The sequence below is a fragment of the Phocoena sinus genome, chromosome 1 (assembly GCF_008692025.1).
Source record: "Phocoena sinus isolate mPhoSin1 chromosome 1, mPhoSin1.pri, whole genome shotgun sequence".
Classification (NCBI taxonomy): Eukaryota; Metazoa; Chordata; class Mammalia; order Artiodactyla; family Phocoenidae; genus Phocoena; species Phocoena sinus.
The window spans coordinates 97,277,657-97,299,117 of NC_045763.1; the positions used below are offsets into that span (position 1 = coordinate 97,277,657).

Here is a 21,461-nt window from a genome sequence, read left to right on the forward strand (position 1 = left end):
TATTTTTTCATTTCAGCAGCCCACTCATTACCCAGACAGCAAGGACCCCAAACATTGTGGGTCTGAGTGAATCCTTCTTCTGGAGCTGAAAGATCAGCGTTACCAATATTTGGCAAAGCAGATCCCAGCTTTGGGGGTTTTCCCTCTAATTTCTTGTGTTGCCTGGGAGCATTACATGTGGCTGGGTGATTTAGGGGAGGGCAGATTAAGTAAGATGCCCACCCCTCGTTTTCAAACCCTTCCCTTCTTTCCTCGATGAACAGGCAGCAGCCACTGCTTCCTGTGCCCCATTTAAAATTGTGATTTGTGTCATATCTTTGTGAATGGGGAGAGCAAGGAATTGTATGCTGGACATACGAATTAAATCTATTCGTGTGTCTCCTTTGTGAATCCGTATATTATGCAGACTGTATGCTCTCAAAGACAGATCACGGGTTAAACTGAGGTACTGTGGGGGAATTGATTTGTTCACAGAACTCTGAATATAATTGAGGAGCGCTGCCAGTTATGTCTCTGATTTAACTGTCTGTCTAAGCCTATGTCTTAGATGGTGAGATCGCAAAGTATAGTTCAGATTTGAAACAGCTGCAGCAGAGCCAGCCACATTGGGTGGTGTAAATATCCCCAAGTGACATGAAGTAAAGTAGCACATATTGAAAGGGAAACTTTCTAAGGTTCGGAACCAGCATTTTCCCGGCAAACCTCCCACCAGAGCAGGACCCAGGGGGCACCAAATGAAAGACGATGCAAAGAGAAGCAGGCTTGGCCCATGTGTCTCCGAGAGGCCAAATGCAGTCAGAGTGACTGAAATGATGTGCTCGAACAGATTAGATGTTTTTTGTTTGTTTGTTTGTTTTTGCGGTACGCGGGCCTCTGACTGTTGTGGCCTCTCCTGTTGTGGAGCACAGGCTCCAGATGCGCAGGCTCAGCGGCCATGGCTTATGGGCCCAGCCGCTCTGCTGCATGTGGGATCCTCCCGGACCGGGGCACGAACCCGCGTCCCCTGCATTGACAGGCGGACTCTCAACCGCTGCGCCACCAGGGAAGCCCCAGATTAGATGTTTTAACACCACTTCTCAGGCCTCAGAAGCGAGCCTGGTTGCTGGCAGACAACCAACACTGCCTTGCTTAATTTTTAAATTTGGCTGTTAAATTTCTCCCAGTGTGAGTTTGTGTTTGATGGGACTTATGAGGATGGAAGATTCCTGGTAGCAAAGCCTGAGTTCTAGCTCAGGGACTTACCAGCTGTGTGACCTTGGACAAGCCATTTCACCCCATGGAGAGTGTTTACTCATCTGTGCAATGGAGGAAACGCCCCCGGCTCTGCTTGCCTTCTGGGAGTTTAAAGATCAAATAAGATGGTGTTTGGGAATGTAAAAGCACTGTGCAGATGACAGGCATAATTACGTTCGCGGACAGAACATCGAGTCCGTTCTGCCTGATTCACTCAGTTCTCCATTTAATTTACATACTGTGGATTTTACCCCTCTTTCTTGCAGCAAAACCCTTTGGAGAGTATCATTTTTAGACCTGAATTGATATATGTGTAGTTGCCTTATTTATCCTCAGAGTCCTCTGGGATGAAGCAAAGAATGGAATTAAGAGGAAAAGTAGGGGCTTCCCTGGTGGCGCAGTGGTTGAGAGTCCACCTGCTGATGCAGAGGACATGCGTTCACGCCCCGGTCCGGGAAGATCCCACATGCCGCGGAGCGGCTGGGCCCGTGAGCCATGGCCACTGAGCCTGCGCATCTGGAGCCTGTGCTCCGCAACGGGAGAGGCCGCAACAGTGAGAGGCCCGCGTACCGCCAAAAAAAAAAAGTTAGGCTCACAATTCCCCCAACTCCTCCTTCTACTCCACATCTGCTCCCTCTGGATGAAAGTGCCCAGTTTATGCATTGCTGTCCTGAGCCACCCTGGACACAACATCTAGTACCTCTAAGTGCTGAGCAGACAATATATATTTGGTAAATATTTATAATAGAAGACAATAAAAATGGAGCTCTAAAATTGTTCTGTCATCACCCTAAGTTTCTGAAACTACAAATCAAGAAACAATATGTTTACTGTATTTCCACAAGTCTGAAATAACACTGCTTCTAAGACCAAAAGAAAGCCTATGCTTAGTAGATGGGCCTGGAGTGAATAGCATAAGGTACAGGGAACCCCTAGTGTGTCTACGGTTCCATGGAAGCCGCGAGAAGCCAGGCTAGCACAGGAGAAATAGAACTGTTTTTTATGTACCAAAAAGAAAGGAAAAACTCCATCAGTTAAAACATGACACGATGCTTCCTTAATTGTGTCAGTTATAAGCCACAACTTGATTTCACAGATGTTAAAATGTGAAAGAAATACGCATCTTAGAAGAGATGAAAGGCAGTCTATTTAACCCCTCGGAAAAGTAAAGATTTCTTTTTTTGGTTCTGATACATTCTTAGGTTAGCCAACTTCAAACTGTCTCAGTTTTAGCCCCAGCTCCTTGCATTTATATATTATGCAATCATCCTTTCATATGGGTAGAAGGGGGACATTAATTCTATTTTTCTTATGGATACAGTAATACAAAGTACTTTAGGGCTTGAATATAGTTTTTGGTAAGTGAGGATTGTAAAATGCTTATCAGAACCAAATTCACATTAATTCTTATAGTTTTTTTGTTGTTTTTTTTTGCGGTACGTGGGCCTCTCACTGCTGTGGCCTCTCCCGTTGCGGAGCACAGGCTCCGGACGCGCAGGCTCAGCGGCCATGGCTCACGGGGCCCAGCCACTCCGCGGCACGTAGGATCTTCCTGGACCAGGGCACGAACCCGCACCCCCTGCATCGGCAGGCAGACTCTCAACCACTGCGCCACCAGGGAAGCCCAAATTCACATTAATTCTATGGACTGTTGTTTATTATGAGATTTAAAAGAGGAAGAAATGTTGAAGAGTATTTGGCACGTTTATTGTGCTTTCTTTTTCCCAAGTAGTGCTTTCTGTGATTTTTGTTGTGGCTCTTGCTGTTTTATTTAATGCTTGATTTGGCAGCTTTGTTGTTGTTATTCAGTTTATTCTTAGTTCAGGTAAAGCAACTGAGCTGTGAGTTTCCATTGCACAGAGAAATTAGGCATGAATAGGCTCATGTGATGAGAACCTATCACCTGCCTGGGCTAAATGTGACATTTTCATAAAATTCGAGGTGGGAATTCATAGTTTTTCTGGAGAAAAGGAGAGAGCATGAAGAATGCAAGGAAATCAGGGAAACAGAAATACAGCTTTTGTCACAATCCTTTGTAAATTTTTCATGGACCTGTCCCTGCTCATAAATTCTGCAGTTTGGGACAAGAAAAATCCCACCTGTTTGTAGCCTGTTCTTTAGTTACCTTCTCACATTCCTCTGGCCTATCAGGACATTTATACACAACTGCAAAGAGAGTCATTTTAAAAAAAAAAGGGGGGGGTGGTTTCTAGGAACGAGACCATGGCCGGTGGGGAGGAATGATCCAATAACCGTAGCTCGTGTACGTGTTTGATAACAATCATTTGGTTTCATGATGCCTTGTTTCCTGCCGGGGACCCAGGGCCCGTTACTGTGATGATGAGTGTCAGTAGCCATTGTGCTGGACAGGAAGTGGGTAGGAAGCTGTTAATGTTTGACCACTACTAATGCACATTTTGCCCACTCTTCTCTCATCTGCAGTCTGAGTACCACTACGAGTACACTGCGTGTGACAGCTTGGGTTCCAGGTGGAGGGTCGCCGTGCCGCATACCCCGGGCCTGTGCACCAGCCTCCCTGACCCCGTCAAGGGCACCGAGTGCTGTAAGCAGCCCTGCCTCTCAGCTTTGGCCTCTGCCCCAAGCATCCTGCCATCCAAGTTAGGCACTTCCTGACAGTGTGGCTGCCTTAAGGAATCAGATCTCGCCCCGCCCCCCTCCCACCCGGTCAGTCCTCATCCCCAAACCTCTTGAGATTTGGTGCAGAAGTGTTATTTCGCGGATGCAAACTGGGTATTTCAATTTACTTTGTTTTATTTCAGATTTAAATCCCATGAGGGTATAAAGTAAAAATAATTCCGGCTGTGTGCCACTTAGATATTTCTCTGTTTGCATACATTTTCTTTTTTTGGCTGTGCATTTCTCTCCAACCTACACTCACTAGCCACAGTCACTCATTTAGGAAAGATTGTGATTTGCAGTCGTTCTTGAAAAAGAAGCCAGAGAAGATAACTTTCTGCAGAGACAGACCTTTAAAATGCACTGGGCATTACTTCAGGGAACAAGAATCTTCCCTGACTGTGGAGCTGACCATGCAGCCGGAAAGGCAGTGACTTCCCTGCAGCTCCCACCCCACCTCTGGGACTCTGCAGCTACAACTTTGCTACCACTGGCAGCTATTCCCCCTGAGCTGTTCTTTTTAGAAACGCAAAGGGGGGCAGTGGATAACAATAGAAATCAGGAACTAGAATCAAGGAATACTTGAAAATTTGGAAAGGAGGTTGAAGGCATTTAAAATCTAAAATAAGCTTAGCCTAGTGCCTGGTTCAGTAGGTGAGCAAATAAGTACTTGTTAAATCCGTGAATGGATATTGCTAAGATCTGAGTAGAACTGAGGTGTGACTAATGGAAACAAATGAGCCATCTTCAGTAAACTTGGCCAGCGTTCTTGAGCACTACGTGCACCTGCTATGTGAACCACAAAGATAAATAAGGCACAGTCTCTGCCTTCAGAAGCGTACAGTCTGGTGGAAGGAGCAGACACCCATTCATCCATTCATTTTTTTCAGCAAACATTTATGTAGCCCCTGCTATGTCTGTGCCAGTCGCTGAGCCACTGTCCCTAGAGGAGCTCAGAGCCTAGTGGGAGGCACACATCAATATGATGTGTTGTATGAGGTGAAAAGAATGGGAGTTATGGATGCTTAGGGATCAGGAACCGCTGGGAGAACCACTTGAGCAAAAGCTTGGAGGTGGGAGAACATCAGACACATTCAGAGAAGAGCTGGGCTGGGGTGGAGGCAACACAGGGAGGGGATGGATAGGAGTAGGGTGGAGAAAGGTCTGTAGTGGGAGATCAAGCCGGAAAGTTAGGTTGGGGGAAAATTGGGGAAGAATTTGAATGCCAGGCTGAGAGCTTAATTCTATAACCCAAAGTGGGGATGGTGCCTGATTATTTTTTTAAATAACAGAAATAATAGTACATATGAGTGTTTTAGAAAGATACTTCTGACCACCGAATGAGCAAAGACAAGAAACTAGTTAGGAGGACATTGCAATGGTTGAACTAACAGGTCACAAGAATCCCAACTAGTACAGTGGCAGTGGGACCAGAAAGGAGAAGACAGAGGCCAGAAACTCAAGGGGGAAGTTCAAGGCTGAAGGGCTAGGTGCCATTCAGCGGGGTCAGCACGAGAGACCATGCTCTTCACTGGAGAGCTCTCAGAATGGCTGAGGCTACCCCTTCGACCCCTTAGGAAACGAGACTGACAGGGACAAACCCAAAGTCCTGCAACAAGGCCCTAAATCTTTTCTTTTTTTTAAATATCAGCTTCGGGAATTCCCTGACAGTCCAGTGGTTAGGACTCGGCATTTTCACCGCCGTGGCCCAGGTTCAATCCCCCGTCAGGGAATTAAGATCCTTTAAGCCATGTGGTGTGGCCAGTAAATAAATAAACAGACAGATAGAATAAATAGAATAAAATAACAGATTTATTGAGATATAATTTACATCAGAAGATTCACCCCTGTAAGTTATAAAGCTCAGTGGCTTTAGAATATTCACACAGTGGCATAACTATCACCACTATCTAACTGCAGAACATTTTCATCACCCCAAAACGAAACATATCCATTAGCAATCTCTCCCCATGCCCCCTCCCCCAAGTCCCTGGTGCCACAAATCTCCATTCTGTCTCTATGGATTTGCCTATTCTGGACATTCCACGGAAGTGGAATCATACAAGATGTGCCATGGCTCCAAATCTTAGTGGGGGAAACTCCCAGGTCTCCATCCTCTGCTCCTCCCCCTAGGATGCACAGAACCCACCCACTTCTCCTGCATGACAGCAGCCTCACCACCCACCCTTGTCCCTGCTCTGTGTTCCAGCCTTCTCTTGCAAAGCCGGGGAGTTTCTGGACATGAAGGACCAGTCGTGTAAGCCATGTGCTGAGGGCCGTTACTCCCTTGGCACAGGCATCCGTTTTGACGAGTGGGATGGGCTGCCCCATGGCTTTGCCAGCCTCTCAACCAACGTGGAGATCGAGGACAGCACCACAGATTCCACTGAGAACTGCACTTCGTGAGTCGCCCCTCTCCCCACACTCCACGCCCGCCCCCTCAGCCCCACGCCCCCCTTACCTCCCTGCTCCCCCTATTGGGGAGGGGGCTGCAGGGAGCACTTCACAGCCTCCTCTCCTGCTCCTCGGGGTGAGGGCTAGAGCAGGCCCCCACTGGACTGCTGGACATGACATCCACATCAGCCCAGCCTGACTGACCTAAGCTTACCAGCGACTGACAGGTATTTGTGACAGGTGAAAAACGCGGTGAAATAGAGACAGGTGGATAAGATCAACGAGGATTAAATGGCCCAGTCCCTTTAAAACAAAATCCAACTGGATTCCATGTGGAATTTTGGATCAGCCAATAAACTTCCTCAACTTGATTGCAACACCATGTGCAAAGCCTTGGGTATCTTCCTGGCTTTGGTGCTAGCTTCTAAAACTGGTCTGAGTGTATGGGATTGGGAGGATAAAGTGGGACCAGAGCTTTGGTCAGTGATGGCTGAGATCTTCCAAACCCTTTGAGATCCTGATGACCAGAGAATTCTCCAGCTCAGAAGGAAATCTTTTCAGTAATTGAAAGGCTCAGCCCAGAGTGCTTACGGAACGGGTGAGCTATCCTTATCAAATCTCTGCATATTTAATTCCCGGGATGGGAGTATCCTATCCCTGGAATTAAATGATGTGCCTTCTGTAGTTCAGGCACTATTCTGGATGCTTTACGTATATTATTTTCTCTAATCCTCACAAGAACCCTTGTGACAGTGAAATAGGTATTATTGTTCCCATTACACAGATGAGTAACTGGAGGCTCAGTGAGGTTCAGTGACTTGTCCTTCATTACCTAGCTTACAACTGGGGAGACTGGAATTCACACCAAGCTTTCCACTGCCCCACGCTGCCACCTTCAAATAACATTTAGTGCACGCAAGGCAATATCCAGTCCTAGAGAGGAAAAGTTGGGGGATGCATAGATGTAAAAGACAATCGTCCACTGCTCTCTGTCAAATATTGACAAAGAATACAGGAGAAAAGTACATGAAAGTTTCTCTTATACCCAAGCAATCAAAATGATAAAAAAAAAAAGGATTAATTATATTACACCTGGATTTCTAAAGTTGGGAACAATGTCTCCCATTCCTATACTTAAATCTCCTAGAAGCACCATTGTGTGAGCCAGGCAGGAGGCCTCTAACAGTCCAATTTTAATGTTATTTTAGAGTTCAATATTGTGAGTCAAAATCATTAGTATGACAATGTTGGCAGCAGAGATAAAGCTGGAGAGGATTCAAGCTGGAAGGAGAGGGAATGTGTGGGTTAAAGACAATCAACCCCCATTTTAGTCCTAACAGAGAACGTGACTGACCCTGGACAAGGCGCAGGCCTGGCTCAGTCGGTCAGTCGCCACGCACATGCAAGCAGGGTTTTCTCCCTGTCTGGGGAAGCAGTGAAAGTCCAGAAATCATTCTCTCTCAGCGAGGCCGGATGTGGGTCTGTTCAAAACGACTTGTGTTTCCACAGCACAGACTGCTTCAGGGCCTGGATCTTAAGGCATTCCACGACATTCCTGGGAGGGGGAAAAAGGAGAAATGGAGAGGAAATGGCCACCTAGAGAGGGTTTGTGATTTCCCCACCATGCCCCAGAAAGGCCATAACAGCTGCTATCAGGCCACCAAGTGTCTGGCTTTCCTGCTCGACTGTGTATTTACCTGAATCCAAGCCCACTGCCCCCAAACTAACCCCGCCAGTGGCGCCTCCCACCTCTTCTGCATCTAGCACCTCCCAGCTGGTCTCCGCTTCCACCCCCAGCTTCCTGCAGGCCACCGTCCCCTCAGCAGCCAGACTGATCTTCTTAAACACAAGCCCAATCACAGTACTTTGCTGCTCAAAACTCTGGATTCTGTGGATTCCCACTGGAATAAAATCCAATACATTGTCACAGCCTGCAGGGCCTCTGCCCCCTGCCCCTTCTTCCAGCCTCTCTCCAGTGCCTCTCCTCCTGCTTATAGAGCTCCAGCCAGCTGGCCACCATGCTCCCGCCCTCCTGGCGCCTTTAACACACTCTTCTCCAACTCTTCCCCCAGCTGACTCCTGCTTCACCCTCGGGTCTCTGCCTAAAAGTGACTGCCTCAAAGAAGCCATCCCTCACCCCACAGGCCCCTGTTACACACACATACATCATCTTGTATTTCTCCTTATGGCACTTACCATAGTTATTACTATGTTATTAACTACGTGATAAGTTTCTGTCTCCTCCACTAGAAATAGAATGCAAGCTCCAAGAGGGAGGTGGTCAGGGCTGTCTTGTGCTTTGCTGTGTCTCCAGTATCTAACACCTGGCACAAAGCAGACACAAAATAAATAATTGAAAACACAACAGGCCAACTGAATGGAGTTTCCATGGCAGGTTCCTGAGCCTTCAGGGGGTCATCCTTGGTTCCTGGGTAAATGTCTCAGGACTAAGGTGATGGAAACAGTCCTCAGATCCAAAACTGGGATAAGCAAAAGGGAATAAGAGTGAAAAGGGAGTCGTGGAAAGGATGCTGTACGTTCACAGAGAAGAACAGAACACCAAATGCTGTGAAGGTGAAACAAGAATGAGAGAAAGCATTAAAAAGGGTCTCAAACGTTGGAAGACTCTAAGTTTTCCTGTACAGTTTCTTCTTTCTAACCTGAATTTATAAACAGTGCTACCCAGTGTGAGCTTGGCCGTGTGTCTGGGTGGCCACCATGTGAGAATTCCTCTTTGAAAACTTGCCTCCCTTTTCCCCAGGACCATGGCAAAACAAAGCAGGTATAAGCAGATCACAGCTAAATGACGGGGGGCAGGTTCCTAATCTCTTCCATGCCTTGGTGTCCTCATTCTAAGAACCAGTGATAAAAATAGTACTCTTCTTAGAGGCCGTGGTAAGGATGAAACGAAATGATACTTGTAAAGATTTGGAGCGATGCCTGGCATTAGAAATCAATCAAGACATGTTATCATTGAACGTGAAACGATCTTCACCAGGGACAGCTCTGACAAAAGTCAGAATTGTGATGCATTTTGCAAATGAAATCCACTTATGGCATCCTTTGAATTATTCATCCACCTTCAGGAGTTATTTATAGCTGATGCTGTGGAGCACATCAGCTTTAAGTGCTGTCTCTTTTAACAAGGAGAACCAGTACCGTTAGGTTAGCTGGGTATCTTGGATGAGCTCAGCGTAGGTATTTTGGATATGCTTCCATTTGTGAATAACACTAACTGTTGAAGAGCTGGAAGTACCATGTTATTCTGACAAACACAGGGGGAAAACAGTGGACTAATCTGAGGTCCCCTGAACTGACCATTATTAATCACTGGAGACCTGGGCTGGTCTCAGGCACAGCAGTGAAATAGTGGGATTGTCTTTGATCACCCATTTCCCACATTCAGCTGTTTAATGCCCTGAGTCCCTCTTATGTGCCAGGTCCAGGGCTTAGCGCTAGGGGCACAGAAGTGAGCAAGTTAAGTTTGGTCTCTGCCCTCACAGCATCAACGAGCCAGGCAGGAAGACAAGCAATTCAAGAAGAATTCAAGTATGACCCGAAGAGGAAGCCAAACTGCAAATAAACTAAGAAAAGATGCTCAACCTCACTTAGAGTTAAGGAAATAAGATTTAAAGCCCACTGAGACACTCTGTCCTACCGTATCATATTGGCAACAATTTTAACGTCTGACCGTTCCAGATGTGTGTGTGTGGGGGGGGGGGGGTTGTGGAGCCAGAACAGCTGTCTTTCGCTGCGGGTGGGTGTAGCTGACGGCAGCCACTCTGGAGCACAACGTGGCCATAGCTGGTAAAGTTGGAGGTTCACATACCCTGTGACCCAGCAGTTCTACCCCCAGACTTTCCACTCAAATATGCGTAGAAGGAGACGTGCGAGAATGTTCCTAACAAGAGTGCACGCAATAGCAAAAAACTGGAAATAATCTAGATGTCCGTCAACAAGTAATGCATAAATAAATATGGACGAACCATAGAAAGCAATCTTATGTACTGGTAAAAGTGAAAGAAGAGCTCTTATTCACATGTGACTATGGATATGGAGGAATCCCACAATCATTATACGTGTTGAGGGAAAAAAAGCAAGTTTCAGAATCCGTGAGGACATAAGATATAAAAACGTGCAAAATGCTGTCATACAGTATATTGTTTAGAAATACATACATAATTAGTGAAGGGCAGAGAACCACATGGGGACGTCAAGCACCAAATTCAGGGAAGTGATTACTTGACAGTGGGGAAAGGTGTGTGTGATGCGGAGGGGGTTGAGATTAGCCAGGGGTACACCAACACTTCTGCTGTGTTGCATTTCATAAGCAGTGTGGGCGGGTCTTAAATATTTCATAACATGTTTTAAATGAAATACAGGAGGACTGTGATTACGAGAAAGGGAACAGTGAGAGCTGAGGGCACACGTAGCAGAGGCAGGTAAAGGAGTCAAGGAGGACTTCTCAGATTAGGTGACGTTTGCTCTAAGACACGAGTAGGAATTAAATAGGTGGAGGGAGGAGGAAGTTTGTTCCAGGAAGAGAGAACAGTGTGTGGGAAGACCCAGAGGTGAGAGAAAGTTTGGCAGAAGAATTGAAAGAAATGCTGTAGGGCTGGAGCATAGAGAGTGGGTGAGGAGTTTGTACCCCATCCTAAGGGCAACAGGGAGTCAGAGTTTCAAGCAGGGAAGTGACAGGGTCAGATTTTTGTTCTGGAGTCTCTCTCCAGCCACACTGTGGAGAAGGGATTGGAGGAAGCAGGACTGGATGCAGGGAGGCGAGTTGGGGCTGATTCAGAGCTGAGGGACATGCGGGGAGGAGAAGGAAGAGCCCCTGGGTAGAGTAGACACAATAGAGGTATTTCGAAAACAAAATCAACATGCCTTCTCCCTTCCCCCTTCCCATAAAAACCAGTTCCTAGCAGCATCTAAAAGTGGACATTTCAAAACCAAAACCAAAACCAAAACCAAGAAAATGGGTGGATTAGACTGGATGGACTTCTGAGTTCTGAAGAATACCTTTATCTACTAACTTTCTTTGAGAGCTTTGAGTTTGGCAAACCTGGGTTTGAATCTCAGCCCTGTCACTTGCTGGCTGTGTTATACTGGGCAAGGCACTCAACAAGCCTCCGTTGTATCATCCCTTAAATGGGGACAAAATTGCATTTCCTCTTACTGATAGAAAGGAATCATGAATGTAGAATATGTAGTTCATCATCTGGGAGCTAGTAAGCAACCAATAAATATTATCTACCTCCCCCTATCCACAACCTTACCTGCCGTCTATCTTCTGGGTAGCTCTGCATAATGTGGAGGTACACCTACCTGTCCTCCTCTTGGCTGTACCTCCAGGCTCCTTGACTTGGAGGTCATTCTTCACTGAGCATTTTCAGGTGTAAGCTTCCACTTGTGAATCACAAGTCTGGAATTCTGCAGAGACCTAGCAGGACATGAGACCTGCATATCGCACAAGCCCTGGTGGGCTGGGCTCCTGACAGTGAACTTGGCTCCTGTTCCCTCACAGGTCCAAGTGGGTTCCTCTGGGTGACTATATCTCCTCCAACACGGATGAGTGCACGGCCACGCTGATGTACGCCGTGAACCTGAAGCAGTCTGGCACTGTTAACTTTGAATACTACTACCCAGACTCCAGCATCATCTTCGAGTTTTTTGTAAGCCCCTGGCTGAGGGGGAAGGTGGGAGGTAAAGACCCTCCGAGGCTCACATTCATTTACAGGAATCACACGCATAGTCCTGCTCGGGAAGTTTTCACAATTGTCTTCCCTCTGGAGAGAACTGTAGTCAAAGTGAGCTGAGGCTTCAAAAGGCAAAGAGAAAGGCAGAAGTCAAAGGACCCTGGGGGGAAGAGTAGATAGAGTCTGGGAGATTCGTAGGTGTTCTGCCCTGTTCAGACATGAAAACGGCACGTAACAGCTCTGAGTTAACACGTAATTTCTTTAGTGTCCACGTACTGACATCTTGTGTGTGTAACTAGCTCCTGCCATACTTCAAATCTCATGACTTCTGAGCTCAGTCCTTCTCCCATAAGAAGGGCCCTCTGAAGGGCTGGGGCATCATGGGGTAAGCAACTCGTTTCCTTAGAAAGCTGAGAGACTCTGATCTCAAATTCCTGCTGCCTCAGGTTCAGAATGACCAGTGCCAGCCCAATGCAGATGACTCGAAGTGGATGAAAACCACAGAGAAAGGATGGGAATTGCATAGTGTGAGTATCAGAGCAGCCTTCTCCCTGGAGATTCCAGAAAAGGGACCAGGGACCTTTCCTCCAAAGAGTGCTTCCTCCCAATCTGGGCCTCCACTCTTCTCTCCCTAGAGGGCAGTTGTCTGACAACATGAGGGTGCTATAGTTTCTCCCCTTCTGAGTTGACATAATGTGGATGTGAACCGACTCGCTCCTCTGGCTTGACCCCAAGGACCAGCAGCTTTCCGGCTTTAAAGGCCCAGTCTTCTGGGGCTGGGGCATGGATAAATAGAACCAGAGAAGAATGAGGGAGTTTCAGCCACCCCGTTGTCAGTACCCTCAGGTCCCTTCATTGGTCTCAACATAGAAATGCTCATGGTATATGTGACTGAAGGAGAAGTGGGAGAGGGCATGAGAGGGTTGTAAGAGGAGCCTTAGAAGGAGAGAGGAGGGCTCCCCCGGTGGTGCAGTGGTTAAGAATCCACCTGCCAATGCAGGGGACCGGGTTCAATCCCTGGTCCGGGAAGATCCCACATGCCGCGGAGCAACTGAGCTCGTGTACCACAACTACTGAGCCTGCGCTCTAGACCCCTCAAGCCACAACTACTTAAGCCTGCGCGCCTAGAGCCTGTGCTGTGCAACAAGAGAAGCCACCACAATGAGAAGCCCGCGCACCACAACGAAGAGTAGCCCCTGATCGCCACAACTAGAGGAGGCCCGTACACAGCAACGAAGACCCGATGCAGCCAAAAATAAATAATAAATTTATAAAAAGAAAAAAAGAAGGAGAGAGGAGCTGAGCCAAGCTGGGAGGAAGGGCAACGCTGAGGAAGTTGAGAGAGAGGAGTAGAATAGGCACTGCCATGCAGACTGCAAGAGGGGGGATCCCAACAGGAGGCTAATGCAATGGATTAGCAATACCTGTCTCTGTGACTGAACTAACTCCTCCTGTTTGTGGTTTTTAGGTCGAACTAAATCGAGGCAATAACGTCCTCTACTGGAGAACCGCAGCTTTCTCAGTGTGGTCCAAAGTTTCTAAGCCTGTGCTGGTGAGAAACATCGCCATAACAGGTACAGAGAACAGAGAATGGGGTTGGGTCTGGGGTCTGATGCTGACTTCAGCAGGGAGGGTGTGGGTTAGTCCTCAGGGCGCTCAGTCTCTAGGCTCAATTCTTGCTTTCCTATGTTGTTCTTCCTCCCTAGGAGTGGCCTACACTTCAGAATGCTTCCCCTGCAAACCAGGCACATACGCAGACCAGAAGGGTTCCTCTTGCTGCAAACTTTGCCCAGCTAACTCTTATTCCAATAAGGGAGAGACTTCTTGCCACCAGTGTGACCCTGACAAATATTCAGGTGATGTTTCTGAGGGAGGGAAGAGTTCGGTGGGGGGGTACCAACATATACACAGGGACAGACAGGAAGTGGAGCCATCCTTTTGGCCAAGCTGAAGACGATTCTTCTCAAGCACTTGCTTTCTGGGTGATGGAAGAGCCCATCTAATCCGCCAATCACTCTTGAAATGAAATCATTCAGTAAGTATTTATCAGGCCTCTACTATCTGCCAGGCCTTTACTCTAGGTGTTTGGAATACTTCAGTGAAAAAAATAGACCAGGGTCCCTGTCTTCATGGAATTTACATTCTGGAATGTAAATGGGACACATAATAACTAAATAATAAATATATAGTAAATTATATAGTGTATTAGATAGCAAAAAGTGCGGGGCACCACGGCAAAAAGCAAAAGCAGCTCAGAATTAGAGGAATTAGGAAAGCTATGGAAAGGGGTTGCAATCTTTTTTTAATGAAACCTTAATTAAGATTATAATTATAAATAATATATACAGTAGATAAAAGAGGCATAAATTTATACAGTTTAATTTATAACAATTATTATCAAAGTTAATTTAGAAGAGCCATGAAGTCATATTGGGTTTTTTTTGTTTTTGTTTTTTATTTTATTTATGGCTGTGTTGGGTCTTCGTTTCTGTGCGAGGGCTTTCTCTAGTTGCGGCGAGCTGGGGCCACTCTTCATCGCGGTGCGCGGGCCTCTCACTGTCGCGGCCTCTCTTGTTGCGGAGCACAAGCTCCAGACGCACAGGCTCAGTAGTTGTGGCTCACGGGCCTAGTTGCTCCGCGGCATGTGGGACCTTCCCAGACCAGGGCTCGAACCCGTGTCCCCTGCATTGGCAGGCAGAGTCTCAACCACTGTGCCACCAGGGAAGCCCCATGAGGTCGTATTGTTACTCAAAACACTTTGATAGCAAAGTGTTTTTGCTATCAAAAACACTTGAAATCTTTCATCCACTGAATTCAAAGCATCCATTGAATTCAAAGCAGGCCTTGTCAGGAAATCCAGGGTTCCTCGGAACACAGTTGGAAAACCACTGCTCTAAGGGAAAATAAGAGGACAGTGGGAAGCAGCCTATTTCTGCAGTCCCTGGATAATTTCCTAAAACAGCCCAACTTTGAGAAACGGGACCTGGTTATTTGAGAGGATCTCGACAGCAGCAGGGCTCTAGTATAAGATGGGCAGTGTCCCCAGAGGGCCCTGTGCTTAGACGGTCCAATGACTGGCACAGCGACCAATCTCCAAGACAGGTTCTGAAACAAACAGGTAGGGAGAGAGAAAGAGTCCCCTCCCTTCCCCTGCAAATGCCCATAACTATTCCATTTTTCCTTTTTTACACAGAACTATATACAAACCCGGCTCAAGGCCCTCTCTTAACCAGACACCCACATCCCTACACAGACACACCCACCCTTCACACAGGCGTCACAGTACGTGTTTGCTCAGCCAAGACCCGCCACTGACCTCGTGAGCTGCTTATTTCTACACCATCCCTAGAATAGAAGTTCTATTTATCTACACAGATCTTGCCAAATGAGTGTAGCTTTCAGCAAGAACATAGATTTTTAGATCTTGGGGGAAGTTTTTACCTATAAGTCTAAATTCCCATTTTTCCACTTGAATTTCGTATTTCTCTTCCCTGCTCTATCAATAGCGGCCTTTGTTAGTCTTTTTCTCCAGCTCCCTTTCCAGCCTCGCTGTGGTACGGGGTTTAAATGGCAAGGTGGTTCTAGAAGAACTGCCTACAGAGTGTTTTGATCAATGCTATGTAAATTGATTTCTATCCAGAGAGCGGTTAGGAAGGTATTAGTTTGGAAGTCTGAATTCTTGGCGTCTATTCTCCTTTTGCCACTGATTTCTCCATCCACCTCTTTAAATGGAAAGTGAGATTTTACTATGAAGAATATGTCCAGCTTGGGATACAAAGAGTATCACGTTTCTTTGGGACTTGATTGTTCCAGAATACAGGGTCAGTGGGAGACTGGGAAAATGCAGAGAGAGTCTGATGAGAGCCTATGATGGAATGTACATAAAGGGAGTGGCAGGAGGCCCTGTGACCATTTAGTCATTCATTGTAAATATATTCTGAGTGGCCACTGGGTGCCAGGGCTTGGACTTGATGCTAAGGTTACAGCTGGTGTTGCCCTCCAGCTTATGTCAAAAGTGGAAATGTGGTTATAGGAACACCAAGTGTAATAACTCCACGGTCCAGGAGGTGCTAGGATAGGAGTACTGAGTGTAATGTGCGGTGGAAGCAAAAGGGGGAAGTGGTCAGTCCTCTCTGGGGAGGGAGGAAAGGCTGCACTAGCTGTGGTCTTGAAAGATAAGCTATCTTGAAAGATGAGTTGGTGATTTGATGGGGGCAGGATATTCTGGAAGAAGTGTGAGCCGAGGCCAGAAGGCTCAGGGATCCAGGAGTAACTCAGCATTGCTGGAGCTTACTTAGAATTAGCATCCAAGGCTAAGAGGTGGGCAGGGAACAGGTTACGGTTAAACCCTTCTGTGCCATTGCTACAGAATTGGGATTTGATCCTATCAGCGTTTGAAGCCATTAAAGAATGTAAAACTGGGAATGACATGATCTGGCTTGTGCCTTTGAAAGACCATTCTGGTTGCCATTAGGAAAATGGATGAGGAAAGGAAGAGCTGGAGGCAGAAGCTACAGTCAGAAGATTTTGCATCGGGTGCCATTGCCCGTATCCAGGACCTAGACTAACGAACGAGGAGCTGATGCGCATGAGGTTGTCAGGGACAAAGGCTTGACTGAAAGCATCTTTCTCGTTGAGAGATTAAATTTGATCATTAGGATTAATTCCTTTGTGTTATGTTTAATATTAGGGATTCATTTCCTAATAGAACAGCACAGGGTTTAAGGGCATGGACTCCAGAACAAAAAATCACTGCGGTTCAAATACTTGCTCCACCACTTCCTAGCTGTGCCACCTTGGGCAAATCACTTGTCTGTGCCTCAGTTTTCTCATCTCTAGAATGGGCATGACAATAATGGTATCTACCTCATAGCATCATTGTGTGCACGGATTAAAACAGGTAAAGATTTAGAACAGTGTCTGGCATGTAGTAAGCACTGATTTTATTTATTCATTTACATTAAGGCCTGTCCCAGCAGTCTTCTTGTGGTGTGAAACCACTCTGGGCATAGGTAACAATAATAAGTCACTTGTACAGTACTTTACAGTTTACAAAACATTTTCTCATTACTCGTAGCATAGTGAAGGGGTGATTTCCCCATTTACAAATGAATTAGGAGAAGCTCACAGAGGTTAAGGGATTTGCCCAGAGTCTGTGGTGGTGTCGGAGCTGGGCATTGGGTGCATTCGGTACCGAAATCTTCAGGGAAAATGTTTTCCTTGGATAAAAAGGATCAGAATGAGAAGGTTGTATTTCCGGAGGCGGGGGAAGATATGGAAAGGAGGAGGAAGGTGCAGAAAGAGCAGGTGGAGCCCCCAAGATAAACTTTATCTACAAACAGTTTTACCCAGGGCCAGTCCTACAGGAATCACTTTTCATTTTCTCAACAAATATCTAGGCCAATCCTTCAAACATGACTAGTCTCCAGCTTCAACACCTTGATGAAACCTGAGCTGGGAAAGTGAGGTCTGGCTCAGCATTTGCGTTAATCATTTATTAAAACCAGTTTAGAAGTTGTCAGTGTGTAAACAGCTGGACCCTTTTTGCTGAAACCCGGAGCTGGGGTGTCAGGTTGAGCAAATAGTTGACAAGCAGAGAAAGATCCCTGTGTGGAATGCACTTTCTAACACGTAACTTGCAATTTGCTAGATCTGGTATGCAAGGGCCTGGGAACTGGCTTATTTTCAGCATCTCCCCCCAAATTTCTCCTGGCCAAGTCTGTCAAAACCAGGAGTCCCTGGATCCCTCTATGTTGAAATAGGCCTTTGTTTGTTAACCAAGTAAATGAGCTGAGAAGACCCCAGCTGTTTCTCAGCCAGTAGTTCCCTCTTGTCCAGGCTAATTAAGATGGGGACAGAAGAGGCATGGAAATGTGTGATTGAGGGAACTCCCCAGTGCGGGCCAACAAGGCGGTAACTAGGAGATTCTCTGATCTAGCAACTCATTTGGTGCCTTGGGAAGAAGAAGGGACCAGTTGAGAAATAAGCTTAACTGGAAGAGAAAGGAGACTTCTAATCCTTTTTAAAAATCCCATGACAGCTACCAAATAAAAATAATTCCCACAAACCCAGGTGATAATAGTTACCAGCACTTAGCAAATTCTTACTTACAATGTGTCAGGTATGTGCTGGCTCCAGAAAGTAGATGTTATTATTCCTGCTCTACAGGTGAGAGCACAAAGGCTCAGAGAGGTTAAGAAACTTGCCGAAAGTGACGCAGCTACTGAATGATTAAGCAGGATCCAAATCCAGATCTGTCTGACTTAAAAATCTCACTCCATTCTACCAAACTGTGTGTCAGGTAATAGAGAGAAGAGGTCTCACCGTTATCACCTGCTTACCTGCAGGTAACACAGTAGTCATATTAGAAATAGTGGTGACAGTAGTAGTAAGCAGTATTGTACTGGCACTCTGTAAAGCAGTGGTTTTTATTCTGGAGAAAGTAAATCTCCTGGAAATTAAAAAAAATTATTTGCAGGAAGTATGTATATTTTTCAGGATACAGGAAACTGGCCTTTTTTTCAAATTCTCAAAGGTTTGTAATTCAAAAAAGGTGAAATCCAGGGCTTCCCTGGTGGCGCAGTGGTTGAGAGTCCGCCTGCCGATGCAGGGGACACGGGTTCGTGCCCCGGTCCGGGAAGATCCCACATGCCGCGGAGCGGCTGCGCCCGTGAGCCATGGCCACAGAGCCTGCAGGCTCCGCAACGGGAGAGGCCACAATAGTGAGAGACCCGCGTACCGCAAAAAAAAAAAAAAAAAAAAAAAAGGTGAAATCCATTGCTTTAAAGAGGGATTCATTGAAATAGTTCTTGCTGTCCAGGGGTTCATAGGGTTAAAGCAGAACTAACCTAGATATAAGAAGAATATATAGAAGGGCTTGCCTGGTGGTACAGTGGATAAGACTCCACACTCCCAATTCAGGGGGCCTGGGTTCGATCCCTGGTCGGGGAACTAGAGCCCACATGCATGCCACAACTATGAGTTCTCATGCCACAACTACGAGTTCTCATGCCGCAACTACAACTTTGCATTCTGCAACTAAGAAGCTCGCATGCTGCAACTAAACATGCCACAACTAAGACCTGGCACAGCCGAAATAAATAAATACATAACTATTTTTTTTAAAAAAAAAGAACATACAGAGAGTAAAGTAAATAAAAATGATAATAACATTTTTCATTAAGTTCAGGTCAAAGCTTAGAGAGTGCCGTGAGGCCTGGGGGTGGGGAAAGTGGGAAGAGTTGGATTAAACCGTCACCTTATTTGCGTAGGATCGTTGCATGGAGAAGGGGAAATACAGAGGTGGAAGCCCTTCATTCTCGGCGTATATTAAGAGACAATTCAGAGACCGAATTGGAGTAAGAGGATGAAGCACTGTCCTAGCTTTCCTATGTTTTGCTTCAACCCTTCAGGAGTAGAAAAACCACCTGCACAGTCAGGGTTCTGAGGCACCTGGAAGATGGCGAGTTCCAGGGAATTGGTGGTAAACCTGCAAGATGCTCCTTCTGGCTACCTCCCTCCTTGCTGGTCCTTTGGCCAGTCCACCTCTCCATGCCCTGCTCCACAGGGCAGGCCCAGTGGTTTCTCATCAGCACCAGGGAGAGGCGCAAAGGGTGTATCTGAGCAGGGATTTAGGGACGGAAAATGTTGCTGCTCAGGCAAAGGGAAGGTGGGTGTGCAGGATTGTCTACTTTCTGCAATGTCTGTGTTGTGCCTCACCCCAAGGTCTTGGGCGTTATAGCATCGTAAGCAAGTGGTCAAGAGCTCTGCTTTTTTAACTTCAAATATTTGTCCTTTCATCTGCCATTTAGAAAAAGGATCCTCCACCTGCAGAGTGCGGCCAGCCTGCACAGACAAAGATTACTTCTACACTCACACGGCCTGTGATGCCAGTGGAGAGGTGGGTAGCACGGTCATGGGACCCCTTTGCCTGCTCCTTGGGCTTTGCCAGATCCGGACCTCCAGCGGCCAGTGAAGCTGGCACCCCAGAAAACCCCACAGACCTCTGCACTGACCCTGGGGCCAGTGGGGAAGTAAAACGAGATGACCTCATTTATTTTCAGGTCAGAAGCTGTTTTTGCCACATTTGTTCTGCTGCTTATTCACATATGCTCTGTTTCGAAAAACACCTTCATTTTCTTTTCCTTGGTTTCTAACATTTGCTTCACCCCCTGGGCAATGGCTGCCTGTCCACGCATACTTATTTCTTCACGGAACTCATGAGACTTGTCCCCTCGGCGCTGCTCTTGTGGGCTGGCAAAGGGGATGATTCCTACTTCCTGGCTCACTGGAGAATGGCCTGACTTGTTCCGTCTCTGCTGGCTCCCTCTTTCCCCCCAGGCTTTCTGCCTCAGAAAGACTTTCCTTTGTAGTCTGCTCTGCCATTGAGTCAACAGGCATTTTTTGAGCATCAGCTGTTGCGCCTGGCCCTGTGCTCCAGCTGGGGAATCAGAGCTGAGCAAGACGGGCTCCTGCCCTCAGAGGCTCACAGTCCTGTGGGGGAGGGCAGGGACAAGGAAGATGGGCCTGACGGTGTGCAGGGCACTGGGGGAACCCAGAAGAGGAGTGACCAGGACGGGGGCTGGCGAGCAGGGAAGGTGTTTCAGAGGAGGTCATTTGTTCACACGTACAACCAGCCACTGTGCTGGGCGCTAGGTGTGCAGCAGCTCACAAAACCAAGGGAACGTCTACTCTTGTGGAGCTTAATTCCTGTTGGGGAGCAAGTGGAGGGAGAGACAACAGACAGACAACAAATGGGTGTATAGTAATACGTCTGATGGTGGTAAGTGGTAGGAAGAAAAACATAAAACAGGATTGGGAGATAAAGGATGACAGAGCTATTTTAGAGAGGGTAAGGATGACCTCTCTGAGGAGGTGACATTTGAGCAGAGATCTGAGCGAGGTGAAGGGGAGCTCTCCAGGCAGGGGGCCACGCAGCATGTGTAGAGGGGGCAGGTGTGTGCCTGATGACTTCCAGGAACAACAGTAAATGAGCAGGGATGGCTTAAGGGCGCAAGTGGAGGGATCTGTCTCAGATTAGACATTCTGAATGAACTGCTGCCTATATCCCTAAATCAGAGCCTCTCAGGAAATAGGAGTGGGGAATTCTGCATCATTCAGCGCTAAGCATATGCTTGGCTATCAGGATGTATAAATGCTTCCTGGCTGGCTGGCTGGCCGAATCCTCTCTTTGCTAATTAAGCATGGGATAAAGTCCAATCCTTTACGGTGATTGTTTCTATAGTCATCTCTTACTGCCCCCGCACTGCCCCACCCCACCCTCACGTCTGGAGCAAAATCCCCTTCCCTAGCAGCCAGGCGAAATGATATATCCTGTCAGTTGCACCTTAGGCCCAGTTCTGTAGTGTCTGGTGTTCTGCATGACCTTGTAAAAATTACTGTCATTTCCTTGGCCTCAGTTGACCCACTGATTAAATGAGGACAATCCTGCCCCTCTTCTCCCTCCAGGGCATAACATGTGGCCGATTGTGGCTGTCTTTG

The 21,461-nt window shown here is 46.9% G+C and overlaps 1 protein-coding gene across 1 annotated transcript in view; it reads left to right on the forward strand.

Annotated features, from left to right (window-relative positions):
• The window catches only part of KIAA1324 (KIAA1324 ortholog), a 68,584-nt gene that overhangs the window by 31,363 nt on the left and 15,760 nt on the right, over window positions 1-21,461 (forward strand). Inside the window, exons 2-8 of the mRNA XM_032604310.1 lie at window positions 3,676-3,796; window positions 6,080-6,272; window positions 11,789-11,936; window positions 12,407-12,487; window positions 13,429-13,534; window positions 13,667-13,816; window positions 19,772-19,860. Coding sequence (XP_032460201.1) covers window positions 3,676-3,796; window positions 6,080-6,272; window positions 11,789-11,936; window positions 12,407-12,487; window positions 13,429-13,534; window positions 13,667-13,816; window positions 19,772-19,860 — 888 coding nt within the window. The remainder of the gene's footprint in view (window positions 1-3,675; window positions 3,797-6,079; window positions 6,273-11,788; window positions 11,937-12,406; window positions 12,488-13,428; window positions 13,535-13,666; window positions 13,817-19,771; window positions 19,861-21,461) is intronic.